The sequence below is a fragment of the Chanodichthys erythropterus genome, chromosome 12 (genome assembly GCF_024489055.1).
Source record: "Chanodichthys erythropterus isolate Z2021 chromosome 12, ASM2448905v1, whole genome shotgun sequence".
NCBI classification, from domain to species: Eukaryota; Metazoa; Chordata; class Actinopteri; order Cypriniformes; family Xenocyprididae; genus Chanodichthys; species Chanodichthys erythropterus.
Genome location: NC_090232.1, coordinates 40,652,360 through 40,672,357, shown reverse-complemented (window position 1 = coordinate 40,672,357; position 19,998 = coordinate 40,652,360). Strand labels below are relative to the sequence as shown.

At 34.9% G+C, this 19,998-nt stretch overlaps 1 protein-coding gene across 1 annotated transcript in view; it reads right to left on the bottom strand.

Annotated features, from left to right (window-relative positions):
- The window catches only part of tbck (TBC1 domain containing kinase), a 65,878-nt gene that overhangs the window by 45,734 nt on the left and 146 nt on the right, over positions 1–19,998 (bottom strand). Inside the window, exons 2-20 of the mRNA XM_067403705.1 lie at positions 19,479–19,697; positions 15,094–15,166; positions 12,619–12,733; positions 11,919–11,992; positions 11,243–11,384; positions 10,557–10,617; positions 10,385–10,446; positions 9,927–9,988; positions 8,929–9,077; positions 8,679–8,817; positions 8,452–8,551; positions 6,472–6,521; positions 6,230–6,359; positions 5,303–5,401; positions 4,643–4,705; positions 4,242–4,368; positions 3,151–3,201; positions 2,674–2,757; positions 2,150–2,235 (exon numbers count right to left, since the gene is read on the bottom strand). Of these exons, the coding sequence (XP_067259806.1) occupies positions 2,150–2,235; positions 2,674–2,757; positions 3,151–3,201; positions 4,242–4,368; positions 4,643–4,705; positions 5,303–5,401; positions 6,230–6,359; positions 6,472–6,521; positions 8,452–8,551; positions 8,679–8,817; positions 8,929–9,077; positions 9,927–9,988; positions 10,385–10,446; positions 10,557–10,617; positions 11,243–11,384; positions 11,919–11,992; positions 12,619–12,733; positions 15,094–15,166; positions 19,479–19,671 (1,860 nt within the window). The 5' untranslated portion in view covers positions 19,672–19,697. The remainder of the gene's footprint in view (positions 1–2,149; positions 2,236–2,673; positions 2,758–3,150; positions 3,202–4,241; positions 4,369–4,642; positions 4,706–5,302; positions 5,402–6,229; positions 6,360–6,471; positions 6,522–8,451; positions 8,552–8,678; positions 8,818–8,928; positions 9,078–9,926; positions 9,989–10,384; positions 10,447–10,556; positions 10,618–11,242; positions 11,385–11,918; positions 11,993–12,618; positions 12,734–15,093; positions 15,167–19,478; positions 19,698–19,998) is intronic.

Genomic DNA, 19,998 nt, shown 5'->3' with positions numbered 1-19,998 from the left:
CATTAAAGATGGGTGGCGAAGCGCTATGATTTCTCGTTGAGTATGGGTTTAGTGGCGAAGAGCTATGATTTCTCGTTGAGTATGGGTTTAGTGGCGAAGAGCTATGATTTCTCGTTGAGTATGGGTTTAGTGGCGAAGAGCTACGATTTCTCGTTGAGTATGGGTTTAGTGGCGAAGAGCTACGATTTCTCGTTGAGTATGGGTTTAGTGGCGAAGAGCTACGATTTCTCGTTGAGTATGGGTTTAGTGGCGAAGAGCTACGATTTCTCGTTGAGTATGGGTTTAGTGGCGAAGAGCTACGATTTCTCGTTGAGTATGGGTTTAGTGGCGAAGAGCTATGATTTCTCGTTGAGTATGGGTTTAGTGGCGAAGAGCTATGATTTCTCGTTGAGTATGGGTTTAGTGGCGAAGAGCTATGATTTCTCGTTGAGTATGGGTTTAGTGGCGAAGAGCTACGATTTCTCGTTGAGTATGGGTTTAGTGGCGAAGAGCTACGATTTCTCGTTGAGTATGGGTTTAGTGGCGAAGAGCTATGATTTCTCGTTGAGTATGGGTTTAGTGGCGAAGAGCTATGATTTCTCGTTGAGTATGGGTTTAGTGGCGAAGAGCTATGATTTCTCGTTGAGTATGGGTTTAGTGGCGAAGAGCTATGATTTCTCGTTGAGTATGGGTTTAGTGGCGAAGAGCTAAGATTTCTCATTGAGTATGGGTTTAGTGGCGAAGCGCTATGATTTCTCATTGAGTATGGGTTTAGTGGCGAAGAGCTATGATTTCTCGTTGAGTATGGGTTTAGTGGCGAAGAGCTATGATTTCTCGTTGAGTATGGGTTTTGTGGCGAAGAGCTACGATTTCTCGTTGAGTATGGGTTTAGTGGCGAAGAGCTATGATTTCTTGTTGAGTATGGGTTTAGTGGCGAAGAGCTATGATTTCTCGTTGAGTATGGGTTTAGTGGCGAAGAGCTATGATTTCTCGTTGAGTATGGGTTTAGTGGCGAAGAGCTACGATTTCTCGTTGAGTATGGGTTTAGTGGCGAAGAGCTACGATTTCTCGTTGAGTATGGGTTTAGTGGCGAAGAGCTATGATTTCTCGTTGAGTATGGGTTTAGTGGCGAAGAGCTACGATTTCTCGTTGAGTATGGGTTTAGTGGCGAAGAGCTATGATTTCTCGTTGAGTATGGGTTTAGTGGCGAAGAGCTACGATTTCTCGTTGAGTATGGGTTTAGTGGCGAAGAGCTATGATTTCTCGTTGAGTATGGGTTTAGTGGCGAAGAGCTATGATTTCTCATTGATTATGGGTTTAGTGGTGAAGAGCTATGATTTCTCATTGAGTACGGGTTTAGTGGTGACGAAGCGCTACGATTTCTCATTGAGTTTGGGTTTAGTGGCAAAGTGCTATGATTTCTCATTGAGGATGGGTGGCGAAGCGCTATGATTTCTCATTGAGTATGTGTTTAGTGGTGAAGCTCTACGATTTCTCATTAAAGATGGGTGGCGAAGCGCTATGATTTCTCGTTGAGTATGGGTTTAGTGGCAAAGAGCTACGATTTCTCGTTGAGTATGGGTTTAGTGGCGAAGAGCTATGATTTCTCATTGAGTATTGGTTTAGTGGCAATGAGCTATGATTTCTCATTGAGGATGGGTTTAGTGGCGAAGAGCTATGATTTCTCATTGATTATGGGTTTAGTGGCGAAGAGCTATGATTTCTCATTGAGTATGGGTTTAGTGGCGACGAAGCGCTACGATTTCTCATTGAGTATTGGTTTAGTGGCGAAGAGCTATGATTTCTCATTGAGTATGGGTTTAGTGGTGACGAAGCGCTACGATTTGTCATTGAGTTTGGGTTTAGTGGCAAAGCACTATGATTTCTCATTATGTGTTTAGTGGTAAAGCTCTACGATTTCTCATCCCATACTGGTTTTGTGGCGAAGAAGCACTACGATTACTTTATCGCTCTGCCAATAGAAACACTTCTTTTAGAAGTAAACTAGCTTAGAAATGACACTGAAAGCTAACAAGAATGAACTAAAAGCCACAAAAGTGAAATACCGATGTCATGAAGCATGTAACAAAGTAAATATAGGGTGAGTTTTGATTTGATATTGAGGTGATTTCATGTTGTTTTGAAATATTTATCTCAGGAGGACACTTACATCAGGTATGAATCCAATCTCGTTGAGGTGGTTGCTGAGCTCAGGGTCATGGAACGCAATCATCTGCGAGAAGACGGTCAGATATTCTGAAGAAGTGAAGAATAAGAGCATTCAGGCGTCTGTACTTCAGCCAAAAACACTTTTACCACGTTATACCCATGGCAGGACAAACACTTCGCTCAAAGATCAGTCAGAGAGCAAAACAAAGCAATTCTGCTGCTGAAGTGCTGACAGCTGAGCTAGCAAAACTCAACAACAAACATGCCCAAATGTCAGACTACAGAAATCCTTTAAGTGTTTATGGCTGTAATCACTGTAGTAGTGTAACAGCCATACACACTTAAAGGATTTTTACGAAACAGCTGCATCATAAGCAAGCACGTGTAAATGCCACACAAAAGTCAGAAATGTTGTAAATTGATAAAATGTGGGTATTTTTTTTTTTAGCCTGTACTGAAAATTGCATGTTCCCAACACAGTACTGTATCTATATTCTTTACGGAGGGACAGAAAGACCACCTTACCTTGTATAACATGTGAGTTGTCCTTCAGGAAGAAATTGTACAGATATTTGGGGATGAAGGCAGACATGCATGCATACGCAAGAGCTGGGAGAAAAAATGAAATCAAAACTGAGTTAGCTCAGCTAGAGGCATCTAATATCAGGAAGAATGTTTAAAAAAATAAAAATTTGGCCAGAAATCTGTAACACTTTATAATAAGATTCCATCTGTTAAGATTAGTTAACATGAACTAATATTAATAAATGCTTTTGAATTATGTTTCATTGTTAGTTTGTGTTAACTAATGTAGTAAACTAAGGTTAACACACAGCTGGAACCTTACTGTAAAGTGTTACTGATTTATGGCCAAATACATTTTTTAAACATGATATTTGTCCTGATATTAGTGTCTCTAGTATTGCTCATTGTTAGTTAATGATAGTTAATACATCAAAAATCATTGACTAATGGACCTCATTGTAAAGTGAGAAATCTTACCTTCGTTGTTGAAATTTAGATAAAGGAATGGTGCGCAAAGGGAATCCAAGCCTAAAGCAAAAACATTGAATGAGAAAGTCATCAACACACACAAGGGAATCTCATAAGACCTGTCCAGAACATGCCTGGGTCATATTTCACCATAAAAGAAAAAAATAAAATAAAATAAAATAAAAAGAAAATAATTTTCTTTAAGGAAAATATTATGAGTTATTATTTAAAGTGTAAAATATTTTTACATCATGGCAATTATTTATTATTTAAAATTATAAATAATTATTGTTGCAATTATTTATTATTTAAAGTGTAAAATATTTTTACATCACGGCAGTTTTGCCGCAATTATTTATTTATTTTAACAAATTGCTGTGATTTGTGTTTTTTTAATTAAAATAGGCATACATGACTGTATTACAGTAATGAAAATATAATGAGAATCACCAATGAGAAGAATTACATATCATGATAATAGGAATTTTGGGTAAAAAATGTGTTTAATTGTAATGATAATAAATGCCATAATGAAAAACACCTTAATGGTCCTAAAATAAGCTTAATTGTTTTAATGGAAAATATAATATCTTATTAAATTCCTACATTTTAGTGAGAATTCTAGAGGAGAAAATTAGTTTAATTGTAATAAAAATAACATCCTGAAAATAAATATACCAAATTTACTTTATGCAAAATTAAATGAGTTATAATTTAAACAGTAAAATATCATCATAATTAGAATTTGGGGTAGAAAATTTGCTTAATTGTAATGATAATAAATGAAAAAAAAAAAAAAAAAAATTCTCTAACGAAAATATAATTTCTGATTATTTTTCTTTGCATTGGGGTGAAATATGACCCAGAGATGTTCTTGACAGATTTTGTGAGACTCACCCACACAGATATTAATAAATCACATCAGCGCACAAACTTGATTTGATCTGTTATCTTTATCTGATAGTAAGAACCTTTAGGCTACTAGATCATAAAGATGCCTGTTACACTGTTACAAATGAAACACTGTGAGGCTTTGCTGCCATCTAGTGGTAGAAAGATTAAACTGTGCATCTGACCCCACCCAACAATTGCTCCATCACCTTGCCAGTAGACCAGGTCAGGATGAGACACCACCCAGGCCTTGAGTACCCGCCGAAACTTGACGTGACCCTGAGGTGACGACAACAGCTCATCGTACTGGTGACAGCGAGGGATGTCCACTTCAATCTGTGTCACATATATAACAAAGGCTGAACGAATCTCTAAAGCTTCTAATGCATAAAATCTGCAGTCTTAAATGAACTCAGATTTCTGTCAGCGCTGTTTTCGCCGGGATTGCTTGAAATATTCAGCAGTGGATAGTCAAATCTTAACAAGGCTTAAAGGTGAAGACAGGCACTCCGCAAACAAAGTGAATTATTCAACAGGCTGATGAATTATTCAGTTTTTCAATAACTCTAATCAGTGCAAAGACTATCAAACACATGGATGTGATTCTCACCTGTCTATCAGTGGGGATGGGCGTGTCCTTATCGATGCCATCATATTTTGATTGGATATCTCCCTGTGGGAGTTTGTAAACTGATTTGAATGTGGGAATAAAAATAGGAGTGTTGCACTAAAAGGCACGTTCAAAATTACAATGGAAAAGGTCATTGCTTAAAAGTGAAATGTGCATTGAATTTATGTCAACATTTGATTGATTGCACACGTCATGCAAACACAGGAATCGATAGTCCATTAAAGACCAAAAATGCAAGGCATGCTTTTTACTTGTTTGATTTGACTACACAAAAAAATAAATAAATAAAAACAGCTCGCAGTTCCCTATTAAAAAGGTTGTGAAGCATCTATTGCTGAACAATTACAGTATATTCCTTGACAATTGTTATTGTTAATTATGTAATTATTGTTAATATGTAATTCATTTTTCCAGAAGCTCATTGCTTCTACCTTCAGTTAAACTGCTAACAGTGATTGTAAATTAATTGCCTAAATTTAATAAATTTATAAAACTTCATTCTTTAAATTGTAATGTCGACATGCATTCTCTGTAAAGCTGCTTTGAAACGATATGTATTGTGAAAAGCGCTATACAAATAAATGTGAATTGAATTGAACAATCTGTTCCTTTGTGTACGACGCAGTATTATGTTTGTACCTCAACTCCTAGTAAGGCTGCCCAGGCCAGACCCCTCAGAAGAGGAGGAATATCAATCCTCGCCTCCTTCCAGATCTGGTACTTCTTGTAGGGGTACGCCTAAAAAATAAATGCAAAACATTTATGGCATTATTACAGAGGGGAATGTCATAAGACCTGTCAAGAACATGCCCGGGTCATATTTCACCCTAAAATCAAAGGAGAAAAAGGAAAAAAGACTATTTTTAGGAGGTTTAAGATATGCACTGTGACATTACTTTCAGAAAGAAAGAAAGAAAGAAAGAAAGAAAGAAAGAAAGAAAGAAAGAAAGAAAGAAAGAAAGAAAGAAAGAAAGAAAGAAAGAAAGAAAGAAAGAAAGAAAGAAAGAAATTGCTTTTATTGATATGAAAGTCAGCATTGTTTTACAGTGAAGAAATATAAAAAAATATATTATTCCGATTATTTTTATGCAAAATACAATGAGTTATTATTATTATTGTTATTATTTAAACTGTAAAATAACAGTAAAACATTTGTTCATTGTGGTAGTTTTGCTGCACTTATTTTTTTTCCACTATAAAATTATTTTATAGAAATAGCAGTGTGTTAAAGCTCATTTTACGAGCTGATGAAGTCTATTACTACGAATTATTACTCAACACAAAAGTTTCAGCTATCACCATCAACAAAAAAGGTTTCAAAAGGACCGATAAATCAACATTAATGACATGAAATTACTGTTTTTGCTGTCTTTATGAAAATGTTAATAGCCATAATCATAAAACTAACCTAAAAAAACAACCTTTGGCATTTTTAGATAAAAAAAGCACATAATTTAGAATCTTTATGAACCAATTTTCCTGTGGGTGGACGTCCATCATGAGATGATTTCATCAGCTATTCTTATATGGTCATTTTCAGAAACTGTATGTGTGTGTATAAAGGACCTTGAGCAGTCTGTCGAAGAGGACAATGCGGGTGAGCTGGTACTCGGTATCTCTCTCCCGGATAATGAGGGGCAGTGTGACGGTGGCAGACAGTTCATTACTGCTGTTAGACTGAGGCAGGCTGGATTGCCTGCGGGACACACGGGACATTTCTGTACCATCAGACAGACACAGACTGATGCCAAACACACCAGAATACTGAACACAGAATGAGAGCTAATGAACAAGAGATGATTTCTTACTCATCTTCCAATAACGGATAGTACGTCTCTCCTGCAACATCCTTCAGCCTCTATAATGAGAGATTAGCAGTGTTTTAGCATTTCAAAAGACATTATGTTTTCTGGATTTGTTAAATCACATGGGGTGTGCTATAAAAAAAAAAAACTGCTGATGAAAAAATTTAGTTTCAAAACTTTTGACGATTTTGTAGACATTTAAAAAAAGTTAATCATGTTATTGTTAAAGATAATTGTAAATGTAAAATACACAATTTATATTATGTATAATTGTACTGTACATGCTTATAAAAATATATATATCAACACACGATGAAGCGTGAGGGCGAAATTATCATATAATATGCCACCATTACATTTATCCTTTACTGCTTTTTTATAGAAATAAAAAACATTTAATTCAGCTGGATAATGGTCGCTTCAGTTGTAAACTATTGTAAACGTCTCCTCTGCTCATCCAGCACGAGCTGCAGAGTTGCATATAGTGCAGCAGGAATCACAGTTCACTAATCACGTGATGAGAGTAACGCAAGTTGACTGACAAGACCATGGCGGAGGATTCGCCTAAGCGTCTGATAACTGTCTTATCTTGTAGAATACGTTCCCTATACACGGAGTACGCGCGATTGCAAATTCAAAAGCGAAACTAAAACGTGAGCTCCCTGAGGATTGCAAATTAGGCTGCATTCAATAGCCTGTCTCCAAATATCAAAGCTCTCTTAAGCTTGGCTGTGTAGTTGTAACCACCTCTTAGCTCAGGTCTCTGTTTTCACTTTGAATACTGAGAGAGTACTTTGATTATAGTTGCACTTATGGTTTGCACTTAATAAGACTAAGATTTTTGTTATTTATACTGTTTTTATTTCTCTGTTTCACTTGTGGAAAAGAGTTAGGAGGTCACACACAGCTTCAATCAGAAGTTCTGGAAGCTCATAATATATCGTTGTCTTTCAATACATATGATAATTCATACTCAGAAAGTAGAACTGAAATGACATTAATTTACAAGATGATTAGTTAAAACATTTCAAAATGCACCTGCAGACTCTTTTTCCAGTCATGAATTTTGTCATTGAGGATTTCTTAAAAATACTGTGCAAAAATCTCATCTTGTTCTCATGAACCCAATCTTGTGTCTCGTCTCGTGAGCTAAGTGTCTCTTGTCTGGCTATCACCAGACCAAGCTCAATTTAAAATTGAACATTGGTCTGGGTAGTTTGCTATGTATTTTCTACTGCACAAGAGGCGTGGTCAACGAGCATTATTCACGCAATTGGATAGTCCTTCAACCAATCAGATCAACGATCTGGGTGACGTACTTTTGCAGATCGACGCGAAAACTCCAGACAGGTTTAGTTTTTTTATTGGTTTGTAGCATTGATCAGCGGTTTGCAGAAGCAGCAATGGCATCGAGCGATTTCTGCAGGTTGTGCAAAAAAAAACATGAAGGTGAGTGGTATTTACACCCACTCGAGCGATTTGTTTGCTAAACTAAAGCCATTCAGCATCATTGAGAGGTTAAAAGGAATTGGATTGACGGTCGTGCTTGCCGTCGCTTCTCTATCATCATCGTGTTATACCCGCCAATAGCGAGCAAGGTGGATAAGCCAATCTGTGATTGGTTCCCGCAAAATTGTAACAGAAGCAGTAGAAATGAATGTATGGGTTTCCAGACTGAGTTGCCGGGTGAAATCAAATCGCTGGCAGATTTTTTATTTACAATTATAAGATTATATTATTCCATTTATATGCACAAATATGATGTGTGTGTGTGTGTATATATATATATATATATATATATATATATATATATAGTTATAAAGTATTAAATTAATTATTTACTTTTTTATTTACGATTATATTATTTTTATATATTATTATTTATATTTATTACATTTACATGCACCAATATGATTACCCAGTTTAAAGTGTCACACCCCTAATATTTTACATTTGATGGCCCATACGAGCAAATACACTTACATTTTTGAGCTGATAAAGAGAAAGTGTCACAGTTGTGTCATCCAATAGGAAACTTCTGTCCCGGCCTTGACCAAAAGACTCGCCATCCTCCAAAATGAACCTAAAGAGCAAACATATTCAACAATATTAATAAAATTAAAATGCCTACTTGAAATAATGCACCCTGAAATAATGGTAAAACTGATCCTAAAGCTGGCATTATGTGGGGATCAGAGATGTGTGGGTACTTGGGAAGGGTGCAGACAGGAGGTTTTGACTGGATGATCTCTTGATTGGTCAGCTCTTTCTCTAGGTCTCCTCCTGCCAGACACCACAGGTGATACACCTCATCAATGCCTCTCTCTGCCAGGTAGTTCTCTCCATCATCTACACAACACAGCAGCACACTCGTTAACTTTATTTTTAGCAATAACCTTTTTATAGTCATTAAAATGATTTTCAACATTTTTCTCTAGTGTGAGTTCTGGTGACCCAAACCTTTACAGAGTTCACTAATGTCCTCAGGAAGCTCTAAATGGGCACAGCGCGGGGAGGCGGCAAACAGACGCACAGGACTCTGGTAGGGCGTGTACTGACAGGAAATGCTCTCAAACACAGAGTCTCCCAGAAGCTCTGCTGGGGTGGGTCTGAAAGACAGGAACAATTAGCGAAGACACTAATCATCATTATTAATTAAGCATTAATTAAGTTTGCTCTGCTCTGTTTATTCAAATATCTATTAATAATTAATAGATAGTAAATCAATTCCAGTAACATGACGTTTCAATTAGACCAAAGCAAACAACTTGATTTGGGCTGAGTGAAATATAGAATGTTTACACTCCAAAAAATTTAAATTAATAAATAAACAAACAATATAATATAATATAATATAATATAATATATAATATAATATAATATAATATAATATAATATAATATAATATAATATAATATAATATAATATAATATAATATAATATAATATAATATAATATAATATAATATAATATAATATAATATAATATTATTAAATAATAATATAATTCTACTAACTATATTTTATTTACCATTATAAGATTATATTATTCCATTTATATGCACAAATATGATGTGTATATATTAATAGTAAAAAATTAATTTAAAACTGTATAACTTTATATATATATATATATATATATATATATAAAGTTATACAGTTTTAAATTAATTATTTACTTTTTTATTTACGATTATATTATTTTTATATATTATTATTTATATTTATTACATTTATATGCACCAATATGATATAAAAAATGTAATATATTATATTAAATAAATAAATAATATAATATAATTAAATTATTTTATTTTTATTTACAATTATAGAATTATATTATTATTATTATTTATTCCATTTATAAGCATATATGACAGCATAAAAAGCTTTGGAAGATGAGAGAGAGTTTTTTTTTTCTTTTCTATAAAGATATTATAAAGGAGGTGGACAGACTACCTTTTTGAAGGGAGAAACGTCAGGCATTTCCTCAATAAAGCCTGCACATTTTCAGGCAGCTCCTTGGGAAAAGTCAGAGACAAGAATATTAGTAAAGCATCAAACCCAGCCAAACTCTGATAAATCAGCACTTTCTGTCATTCATGTTATAAACTCCACTGAAAAGTGAGGTTTTATGAGGACATTTGGAAAACATTAGCCATACGACTGGTGTGCGCTCAGTGTCAAGCTAAGAAGAGTTTATCTGAGAGGTTTCAAAGTAAACCTTTTAAATTTAAATCCCTTTGAAATGAAACCACAGAGATAAACCACATCTTACTGTGACACTGATTGTGTACTTTTCTGTCCTGCAGTAAAAGGTTTAGAAAAAACAAAAAAACAGTCAAATTGAGATCTATCTTTGTATGGAATGTAAAGTACAACGATGAAAGTCTATCCATTAAGACGAGCAAACTTACCTTAACTGTATCCAAGCAGCCGTGTTCCTCAGCAAGAACAGTGATTATGTCGTCCATGCATCCTGTAGAGACAATAAGAAGCAAAAAAAATCAGAGATATTCTAATGGTGAAATTCAGGACAGAATGATGTGATGTGAATGCATAAATAGTGTAATGTAAACATGAACTCACCTAAGGTGATGATGAATTTCATTCTATCACTAATATCAATGTTCTGCAGAATCTGCCTTCCCTGTTGGACAACACAAGTCACATGATATCAAATAGTAAATGCTATAGAATCTTTGTGGTTAGTTAAAAAGTCAGTGAAAATGAGAAGTTAATATTTCTGCAGTAAGCAATCGTTCTACCCCCATCCATCCATCCATCCATCCATCCATCCATCCATCCATCCATCCATCCATCCATCCATCCATCCATCCATCCATCCATCCATCCATCCATCCATCCATCCATCCATCCATCTATCTGTGTTTTTAAAACAGACTTTAAACAACATTAAAGTTTGTTTACAAACTTTATCATCTAGTTAACATTTCAATTTGATGTCAAATGTTTATAATTGGACTAAGAAGACATAACTGGATTTTCATGACATTCTGCAATCAACAAAATTTCAATTAATGGATTATTTTAGGGGAAAAGTAATTTATAAACTTTACTGTCATTGTCTGATACACATTCATAAATATGTAAACTGTAAGTAAAACCTTAGGGGAAAAGGGTTTTCATTTATAAAGCATAAAAAATATATGTAACATTGTAAATTATTCATATCCTGGGGAAAACCGATTTGCAGTCATGTAAAATTCAGTTTAGTCCTTGTTGAGCTGAATCTATGAAAACTCAGAGCGTACCACACAGAGTTCAAACAGAAGCACCCCGAGAGACCAAACGTCTGTTTTGGGCCCTGAAGGAAGCGGGGCCTCAATGATCGAGGGGTCGCTGGAATTGAAACAGCCTTGAGCAATAACTTCTGGAGGCAGGTAAGATGGATACCTACGGAAACAGAGAGGAACAGACAACACGGGTGCTGGAAAGGTCTCAGAGTGCAGATGTGGTCCTTGTGATGCCAGATAACAAAAGATGTGTCCCACAAAACCCAAATCACAACCGGATATTATAAGACAGCCCCTCTGAGAACATGAGGGCTCCTAGTCGTGCCACTCAGATATGTTATTTAGGATGCCACATAAGGAAGCCGCTTTGATATCCAAGATCTGCTTTTGATCAAAACAAAGATGAGCCACAATGATGCACATCTAATGTTAGTTCATCTTTCTTTATTACGAGAGCACAGCGTGACCCATTGATCTTTTTTTCCATGAAAGGCTGGCGCTTCGGTTCAGAGCCACAATGCATCTTAAAGAGACGGCGCACAAGATTTAAAGCTCGCCTCGACTTTCTGCTCCGCTATAATGATGCCGAGATGTTATCTGTACCCTTATATAGACACCAAAGCACGGGAGTTTCATTTTGAGGAATATCTTACAGCAGGAAACAAATGGAAAACATTATAGCTGAATGACGTACCCAATAGGGAAGTCAACATCTGCTCCGTGGTCGGTCATATGATACAGGCCGAATTTGGCCAACTTCACTTTACCCTGTTGAGTTTGTAAAAGAACATTTCATTCCAGAAAAACAGTGAGTTGAAAGCAAGACAAAGTAACAATAAGAAACTGATCATTCTGACAAACTTCATCACATTGTTAATATTTGTTGGGTTTACTGTTTTAAGTTTGTGAGAATTTGTAAAAATTCTATTTGTTTATAAAGCTCTTAAACTACAGCTATTACACTTTTGAGCAACAATAATGACAGGTTAGAATTATATAAAAATAAAGCACAAAACAAAATAAAAAATAAAATAAACTAAACTAAAATAAAATAAAATAAAATACAAAACAAAACAAAACAAAAAATACAAAACAAAAATAAAATAAAAAATAAAATAAAATACAAAACAAAAAAACAAAATAAAATAAAATAAAAATTAAATTAAATTAAATTAAATTAAATTAAATTAAATTAAATTAAATTAAATTAAATTAAATTAAATTAAATTAAATTAAATTAAATTAAATTAAATTAAATTAAATTAAATTAAATTAAATAGTTTTTAGCACTTGGTCAACCCAAACTTTTTTTCTTTTTTTCTTTCTTTTTTTTTTTTTTTTACATCATGCAACATGCCAATGAGTTCTAAATACACTTCCTTGTTTCCACATACCTCACGATCCAGGAGAACATTGTTGGGAGACAATGCGCGGTGCACCATGCCGTGTTCATTCATGAACTCCAAACCTTCTAACACTTCATAAGCGACCTGAAGCACTTTCTCTGGACTAAGAGAGAGACAAGAACATCTGAAAACATCAATATCAAGTCAAACTGGAAAATTCAATCATTCAATACATATATATAAAAACTTAAGTAACTATGGATATACACATGAGTTAACCTATGCCATGTTTGACCGAATAAGGCTCTGTGAGGTCAAATAAAAGACATAATCCAATTGTACACAATAGAAATAACATGGCAAAATACTGTATAATGCCCTATGAATAAATTTAAGCGCCATTATTTTTTTATAATAATTTTATTATTTTATATTGTCTGATTTAGACAGTAGATGGCAGACACAAGAGCAGTCTGAGCTGTTCAGTCACTGCTAAAATCAATCAGTTATTGGAAATGTACCACTGGTTTACCTGGGAATGCTGCTTTTACAGCTATTTATATGCTCAATGATATTGCATGAAAAAAAGAGAGCTGAAAGCGAAAGACACTGCGGTGACACATTACAATAACGTCTCTTTTGTTAACATTAGTTAATGCATAAGCTAACAATCTACCAATGAGAAATGTATTTTTACAGCAATTTATTAACCTTTGTTAATGATAGTTAAAGTCCCCCTGTGGTGAAAATCATTTTTTTAATGTTGTTTTTATGTCTATGTTGTGTTTTTAACAGGCTTTAAGACAGACCATGTGCAAATTCATACGTCAACAACATTGCTGAGTTTTTTCTCTTTAAAACTGCAGTAAACCAAAGACAGTCTCAAACCCGCAGTTTGATATCGCTGGTGTTTGTGACGTCACAAACTACCTTGTAACCAATCACGTCAACGTGCTGGTCCGCTTTAGCATATTATTAACTGACTGTGCAAGAGAGACTCAAAAGAAGGATATCCCGGTATATTTTTCTGTTGATATGAAAAATCTGGTATGATGTATATTGCGATGTTATGATGAGCTTTATGCCTTTCTCCACTGATGCTCTGAGTTGTTCAAAGTGTTTCTAAGGATACTGATTGTTAGAAGGCAGCTGTCTGACTCATGAATGAAAATGGTTGTTTTAGTCATTTTTAGTGACATTCGCTCAGTAAAATACCATCTACTGCAATAGTCTTTGACAGTGAACCGCTGTCGCAATGGCCCAATTTACACCTGCTAATAACATTCATCATTTTCTTAAACTCTGATCTCAAAAAATATACAAAAATAACACACATAACAAAAACAACACACACAGTGATCAAATGCTTTCACGAAAAGAAAAGCTTCCCAAAAACTGTCTCCATGAAGAATTTGACAATAGTGTCAATAGCTTCCACATGAGAGGATGCAAACCACTAATGAATCTCAGAACAAAAAAACCTCTGCAACAAATATCAATGGGTCTTTTGACCTGATAATATAGAACAGATTAAAAATGATAAAACTAGTCACTGAGTGAAGTCTGAAGAATATGAACTGTTCAAATATGCTTTTCAGAAAATACTGTGGCAGTACCATGGTACAGTGATAGCATCGAATGGTTATGTCATGGTTCTTTTTTAACAGTTCGGACATTTATGTTGACTACTTTTATTTCAAATGCTGAATTAAAATAATGTCAAAATAAAAGCTATATATCACAACATAATTAACATTATAACATAATAATAATGTTTCTTGAACAGCAAATCAGCATATTTTAGAATGATTTCTGAATGATCATGTGACAGGGTTCGTACAGATACTGTAAAATGAAATTCCAGGACTTTTCAAGCACTACTTTTTTGTTTTTCAAGGAATACAATCAGAGATCTCACTTATCAAAATATATCTTTATTATCTTTCAAATTCTAAAAAGGCAAATAGATAAATAAATATAAACGAACAAAGCAAAATGATACAAATAAAGTGCAGCACATGCAACGATTGTGGTAACTTTAACCACTGAAAGGATACTATGACAAAGATAACACTTGCCTTATTCAAACATTTTTTCCCCATAAATATATGATTGGCCTGAAGAATGAAAGCTGTATCATATTCTTGGATATTTATATGAGCAATATCACACTCATAGCCATGCTAAATGTCTCTATATCTATACCAGACAGTTAATTTTCTGTGAAAAGATTGTTTTATCGATAAAATTAAATACTAATTTCATATATAGTCTTTCAATAAATCAAGCACTTCTCAAGTACCTTTTCAAGGGTTTTCCAGGACTTTCAAAATTTCAAGAAGTCAAATTTAAGCACTTTAAGCACCTTGTACGAACCCTGATGTGACACTGAAGACTGGAGTAATGGCTTTGGCTATTTCTAATCAACTGAATGCATCCTTGGTGAGACTTCTTTCCAAAATATAAATAAAAGACCCCAAACATTTGAACCGCGCATTATTTTCAGTTGGACTTGATTGTTACCTGACTGGTTTCCCCTGTTTCAGAAGATCTTTTAGGCTTTTTTCATAGTGCTCAGCAACAATAACCAGCCGTTCTGCAAAATAACAAGACAAAGAGTTTAAAGCAAGTATTGCTTAGATTACAAACACAGACAAAATATTCTCTGAACGTATTAGGTTAATATTATTTATAATATTAATATCAATCATCTACACATTGCATTCAAGGATTTATCAGTGAATGATTAGGGTTAGTTCACCCAAAAATGAAAATAATGTCATTAATTAATCACCCTCATGTCGTTCCACACCCGTAAGACCTTCATTCATCTTCAGAACACAAATTAAGATATTTTTGATCTCCTATCAAACAGCTAAACTGCTGAAATCACATGACTTTGGTGCTCCGAACCGCTGATTCAATTTGTAAAGCTCCGAAGCAGTGTTTTGAAATGACATCACGAGATATTGTTGAAAAGTCGTTATTTTGTTTTTTTTGGCACACAAAAAGTATTTTCATCGCTTTTTAATATTAAGGTAGAATCACTGAACTCGCATGAACTGTTTTAAATATGTTTTAGTACATTAATGGATCTTGAGATTTACAATGGCATTTCTGTCTATAGAGGCCTCACTGAGCCATCGGATTTAATCAGAAATATCTTCATTTGTGTTCTGAAGATGAACGAAGGTCTTTCAGGTGTGAAACGGCATGAGGCTGAGTAATTAATGACATTATTTTCATTTTTGGGTGAACTAACCCTTTAAAAATGGACAGACCCAAACTTTGAGATACTTTAATATGCTGCAGTCATTTTAATTTTTTTTTTTTTTTTTTTTTTTTTTTAAAAACACTATTGTTTTATAACCGTACAAGATTCTTGCATACTATTCCCAGTTGAATCAACACAATGAAGAAAAAAAAACTTGGCTCCCTAAAAGAAGAGCATCTTATAAACTGCTTTTCAATATCCTCAGAAATGAATATTCCCTCCAGCAAGATGAAGACCTGCATTCAAGGTCATTTCTCAAACATGAAAGAAAGTTATAACACTAATAAATCTGCATAATGTCATTAGGACAGGACTTCAAACACAAGTGTTTGCATACACATGCATCGATCTCATAGGGCACACATGCATTGAACAAAGTGCACTGTGCATGATAAATACTGAACTAACAGCCATAAAGCAAGTAAAGATAAAAAGAAACATTCTTGGACAAAGATTCCCCACATGAATAATGTCATTAAACCACAGAGATAAAAATCACTAGGAAGAACACCAGAAAACAAAACCAGACTTGATGAGGCTCTAAAAGGTAAAGGAAACATTTCAACTTAAGGGGTTAGTTCTCCCAAAATTGAAAATTCTGTAATTTATTACTCACCCTCATGTCGTTCCACACCCGTAAGACCTTCGTTCATATTCAGAACACAAATTAAGATATTTTTTGATGAAATCCGAGAGGTATATAATTCATCCATAGACAGCAATATAATCAACACTTTCAAGGTCCAGAAAGGTATTAAAAACATCGTTAAAACAGTCGACGTGACTGCAGTGGTTCAACCTTAATTTTACGAAGCAACAAGAATACTTCTTTCACGCAAAAACAAAAAAATAATGACTTTATTCAACAATATCTTCTCTTCTGTGTAATTCTCATATATTGTTCACGTCCAGCGCTTCCAGGTTCGACTTCAGAACACCGACTCATTATTGGCCAGCGTCAGCATCACACGCATCCGTCGTACTGCTCACGTGATCAGATTTGGCCAATAGTGAGCTGCCATTCGGGAGTAAACACAGAAGCATTTACTGGGCTTACTGCGTCAACTATGTAAGGATAATGACAGGGAAGAGAAGACATTGTTAAATAAAGTCATTATTTTTGTTTTGTTTTTGCGCACAAAAAGTATTCTCGTCGCTTTAAGGTAAAAAAAAGTCTAAAGAGTCGGTATACTTCAAACGAAATCGAAGAATGAACTGATCTGACGTAATTTCGAACAAAATCAGGCCAAAAAGAAGTTCGTTTTGTGTTCTTTTTGGAGGTTCGAAACGGATTGCCAAAGCGAACTTTCAGGAAAAGTTCTCTTCAGCTGCAAAACACCTTCGTACTACCATTGGTCTGTGACGATAACATAATAGGAGGTGTGCGCTGAGGCTCCGCCTTCACTCGCGTGGGTCGCGTCTTTGAGTCATTTCATGTGTTGAATTCATTGAGGTAAGATCTCCGTGGATGAAAACATGAACACACTGGATAGCTGCTTTATAGTACAAAATGAAGCTGTGCTTGTAAAAAATTGAGGCACTAACCCTGTTTTTCAAAGCATCTTGATTTTAAGCAATCTATTGAATAAAGTGCCGTGTGACGTGACTGCAGTGCTACTTTGCAGAGCTAGTGCTAACATTCCCATGCTGTTATGATCAGACGTTTTTCTTATGCTTTCTATAATAAATGCTTGCTGTTTTCTCATTTTTGTTGTGTTTATTTTGTTACTGAGAAGAAAGTGCATGGCACATATTTACATATTCATCTAAAAATCGATCGCAGCAGTGTGGGCGGCGTCAGATGTTCGTTTACAGTATATAGCTGGACATGCATTTCGAACTTCGTTTTACCCTAAGTGAAGAATGAAAAAGAACTTTGTTTGAAGTATACCGGGGCTTTAAGGTGTCCCCTGAATATGTCTGTGAAGTTTCAGCTCAAAATACCCCATAGATTTTTTTTTATATTAGTTTTGTTACCTGCCTATTTTTGGAGCATCATTAACTATGCACCGATTCAGCGCATGGCCCCTTTAAATTGCGTGCTCCCTGCTCCCACACCCCCCCATCCACCCACCCACCCACCCCTGGCCTCGACTATATTACAGTGCATTTACAAAGTTCACACAGCTAATATAACCCTCAAATGGATCTTTACAAGATGTTCGTCATGCATGCTGCATGCATGCGTCGGATCATGTGAGTATAGTATTTATTTGGATGTTACATTTGATTCTGAATGAGTTTGTGGTTTTGCTCCGTGGCTAAAGCTAACATTACACACTGTTGGAGAGATTTATAAAGAATGAAGTTGTGTTTATGAATTATACAGACTGCGAGTGTTTAAAAAAGGAAAATAACGACAGTCTTGTCTCCGTGAATACAGTAAGAAACGATGGTAACTTTAACCACATTTAACAGTACATTAGCAACATGCTAACGAAACATTTAGATAGACAATTTACAAATATCACTAAAAATATCATGTTATCATGGATCATGTCAGTTATTATTGCTCCATCTGCCATTTTTCGCTGTTGTTCTTGCTTGCTTACCTAGTCTGATGATTCAGCTGTGCACAGATCCAGATGTTAATACTGGCTGCCCTTGTGTAATGCCCTGAACATGAGCTGGCATATGCAAATATTGGGGTCATACATATTAATGATCCCGACTGTTACGTAACAGTCGGGGTTATGTTGAGATCTGCATGTTTTCTGGAAGTCTTTTAAACAAATGAGATTTATATAAGAAGGAGGAAGCAATGGAGTTTGAAACTCAATGTATGTCTTTTCCATGTACTGAACTCTTGTTATTCAACTATGCCAAGGTAAATTCAAATTTTGATTCTAGGGCACCTTTAATGATGCCTTTAGTACCTTTCTGGACCTTGAAAGTGTTGATTATATTGCTGTCTATGGACGAGTCAAATACCTCTCTGATTTCATCAAAAATATCTTAATTTGTGTTCTGAAGATGAACAAAGGTCTTACGGGTGTGGAATGACATGAGGGTTAGAACTTAATATTTTTGGGTGAACTAAACCTTTAATGATTTGCAAAAAAGTGCCATGACATATTTCTTTTAATTTTAAAATCAAATAAAAAGGTGTACATTAGACAGCTAATTATATGACAACAATCTGATAAATATTGCACAAAAAAAAGAAAAAAAAAAGCTCTAATATGATTGGATGACTTTATTTACATAGCGCTTTATATCCTACAGCTTTTCATTAATAATCAGGAAAATATCCATGTACATGGCAAGTACATCTATTATAAAAAGACGTCAATTTAGGTTTTAAAGTAGCTGACTATATTGTCATTTTTCAGCTCAATTCAGTTCAATGTTGATTCCATTCAGGTTAATAACAGCGTTGCAAAGATCAAACTTTACGAAGGAAACAAAACTGTTTACAAGGTACAATATTGCTAAAACAAGCACTTCTGACAAAAGCCAATGCATATTTTAAAGATTCTGCGAGAGTAGCAAATGAACTAGACAGCATTGAGCCAGAGAGTTATATCTGTGAAATAAACCAACTGTATTTACTATTATTTACTGCCGGCCGTTCTTATTTGGGAAGATGAGGATACGCCAGTCTTTGGAGAGAAACACAATAAAGCCATCATACCATGCTTCCCTCTGGTGATGTCCACATATTGGCACAGTCTGGGATGGGTGATGGTCTTGAGGATCTGGAATCGTCCCAGAATCTTGATGGAGTTGGGGGTGAGAGGAAGTCCATTGCTGCCACACACATCATGAGGAAGAGGAGAGGCGAAGAAGGTGGAGGCCCCCAGTTCAGCATCTCTGAGGGGCTGCATGACTCACCTGATGCTCAACAAACACACTGACATGGAGCACACAGTATAGAGTTATATCACTTGAAATGGTTTTTGTACATTATTTTGTCATTTCTGAAATCAGTAAGGATACTAGTGTTTTTAAATACAACATAAATAGTTACAATAGTTAATAAATCAGGAGAACCTAGATTATTAATAACACTAAAACGTGTATTTTTCCTTTTAGAGCATAACATAATATTTCGCCATGAACATGATTACAACATAAACTAAACCAATAATATTTGACAGTATTTCATTTTACACACATGCTTGCTGGCGCTATGAACTGTGAATTACAAATCT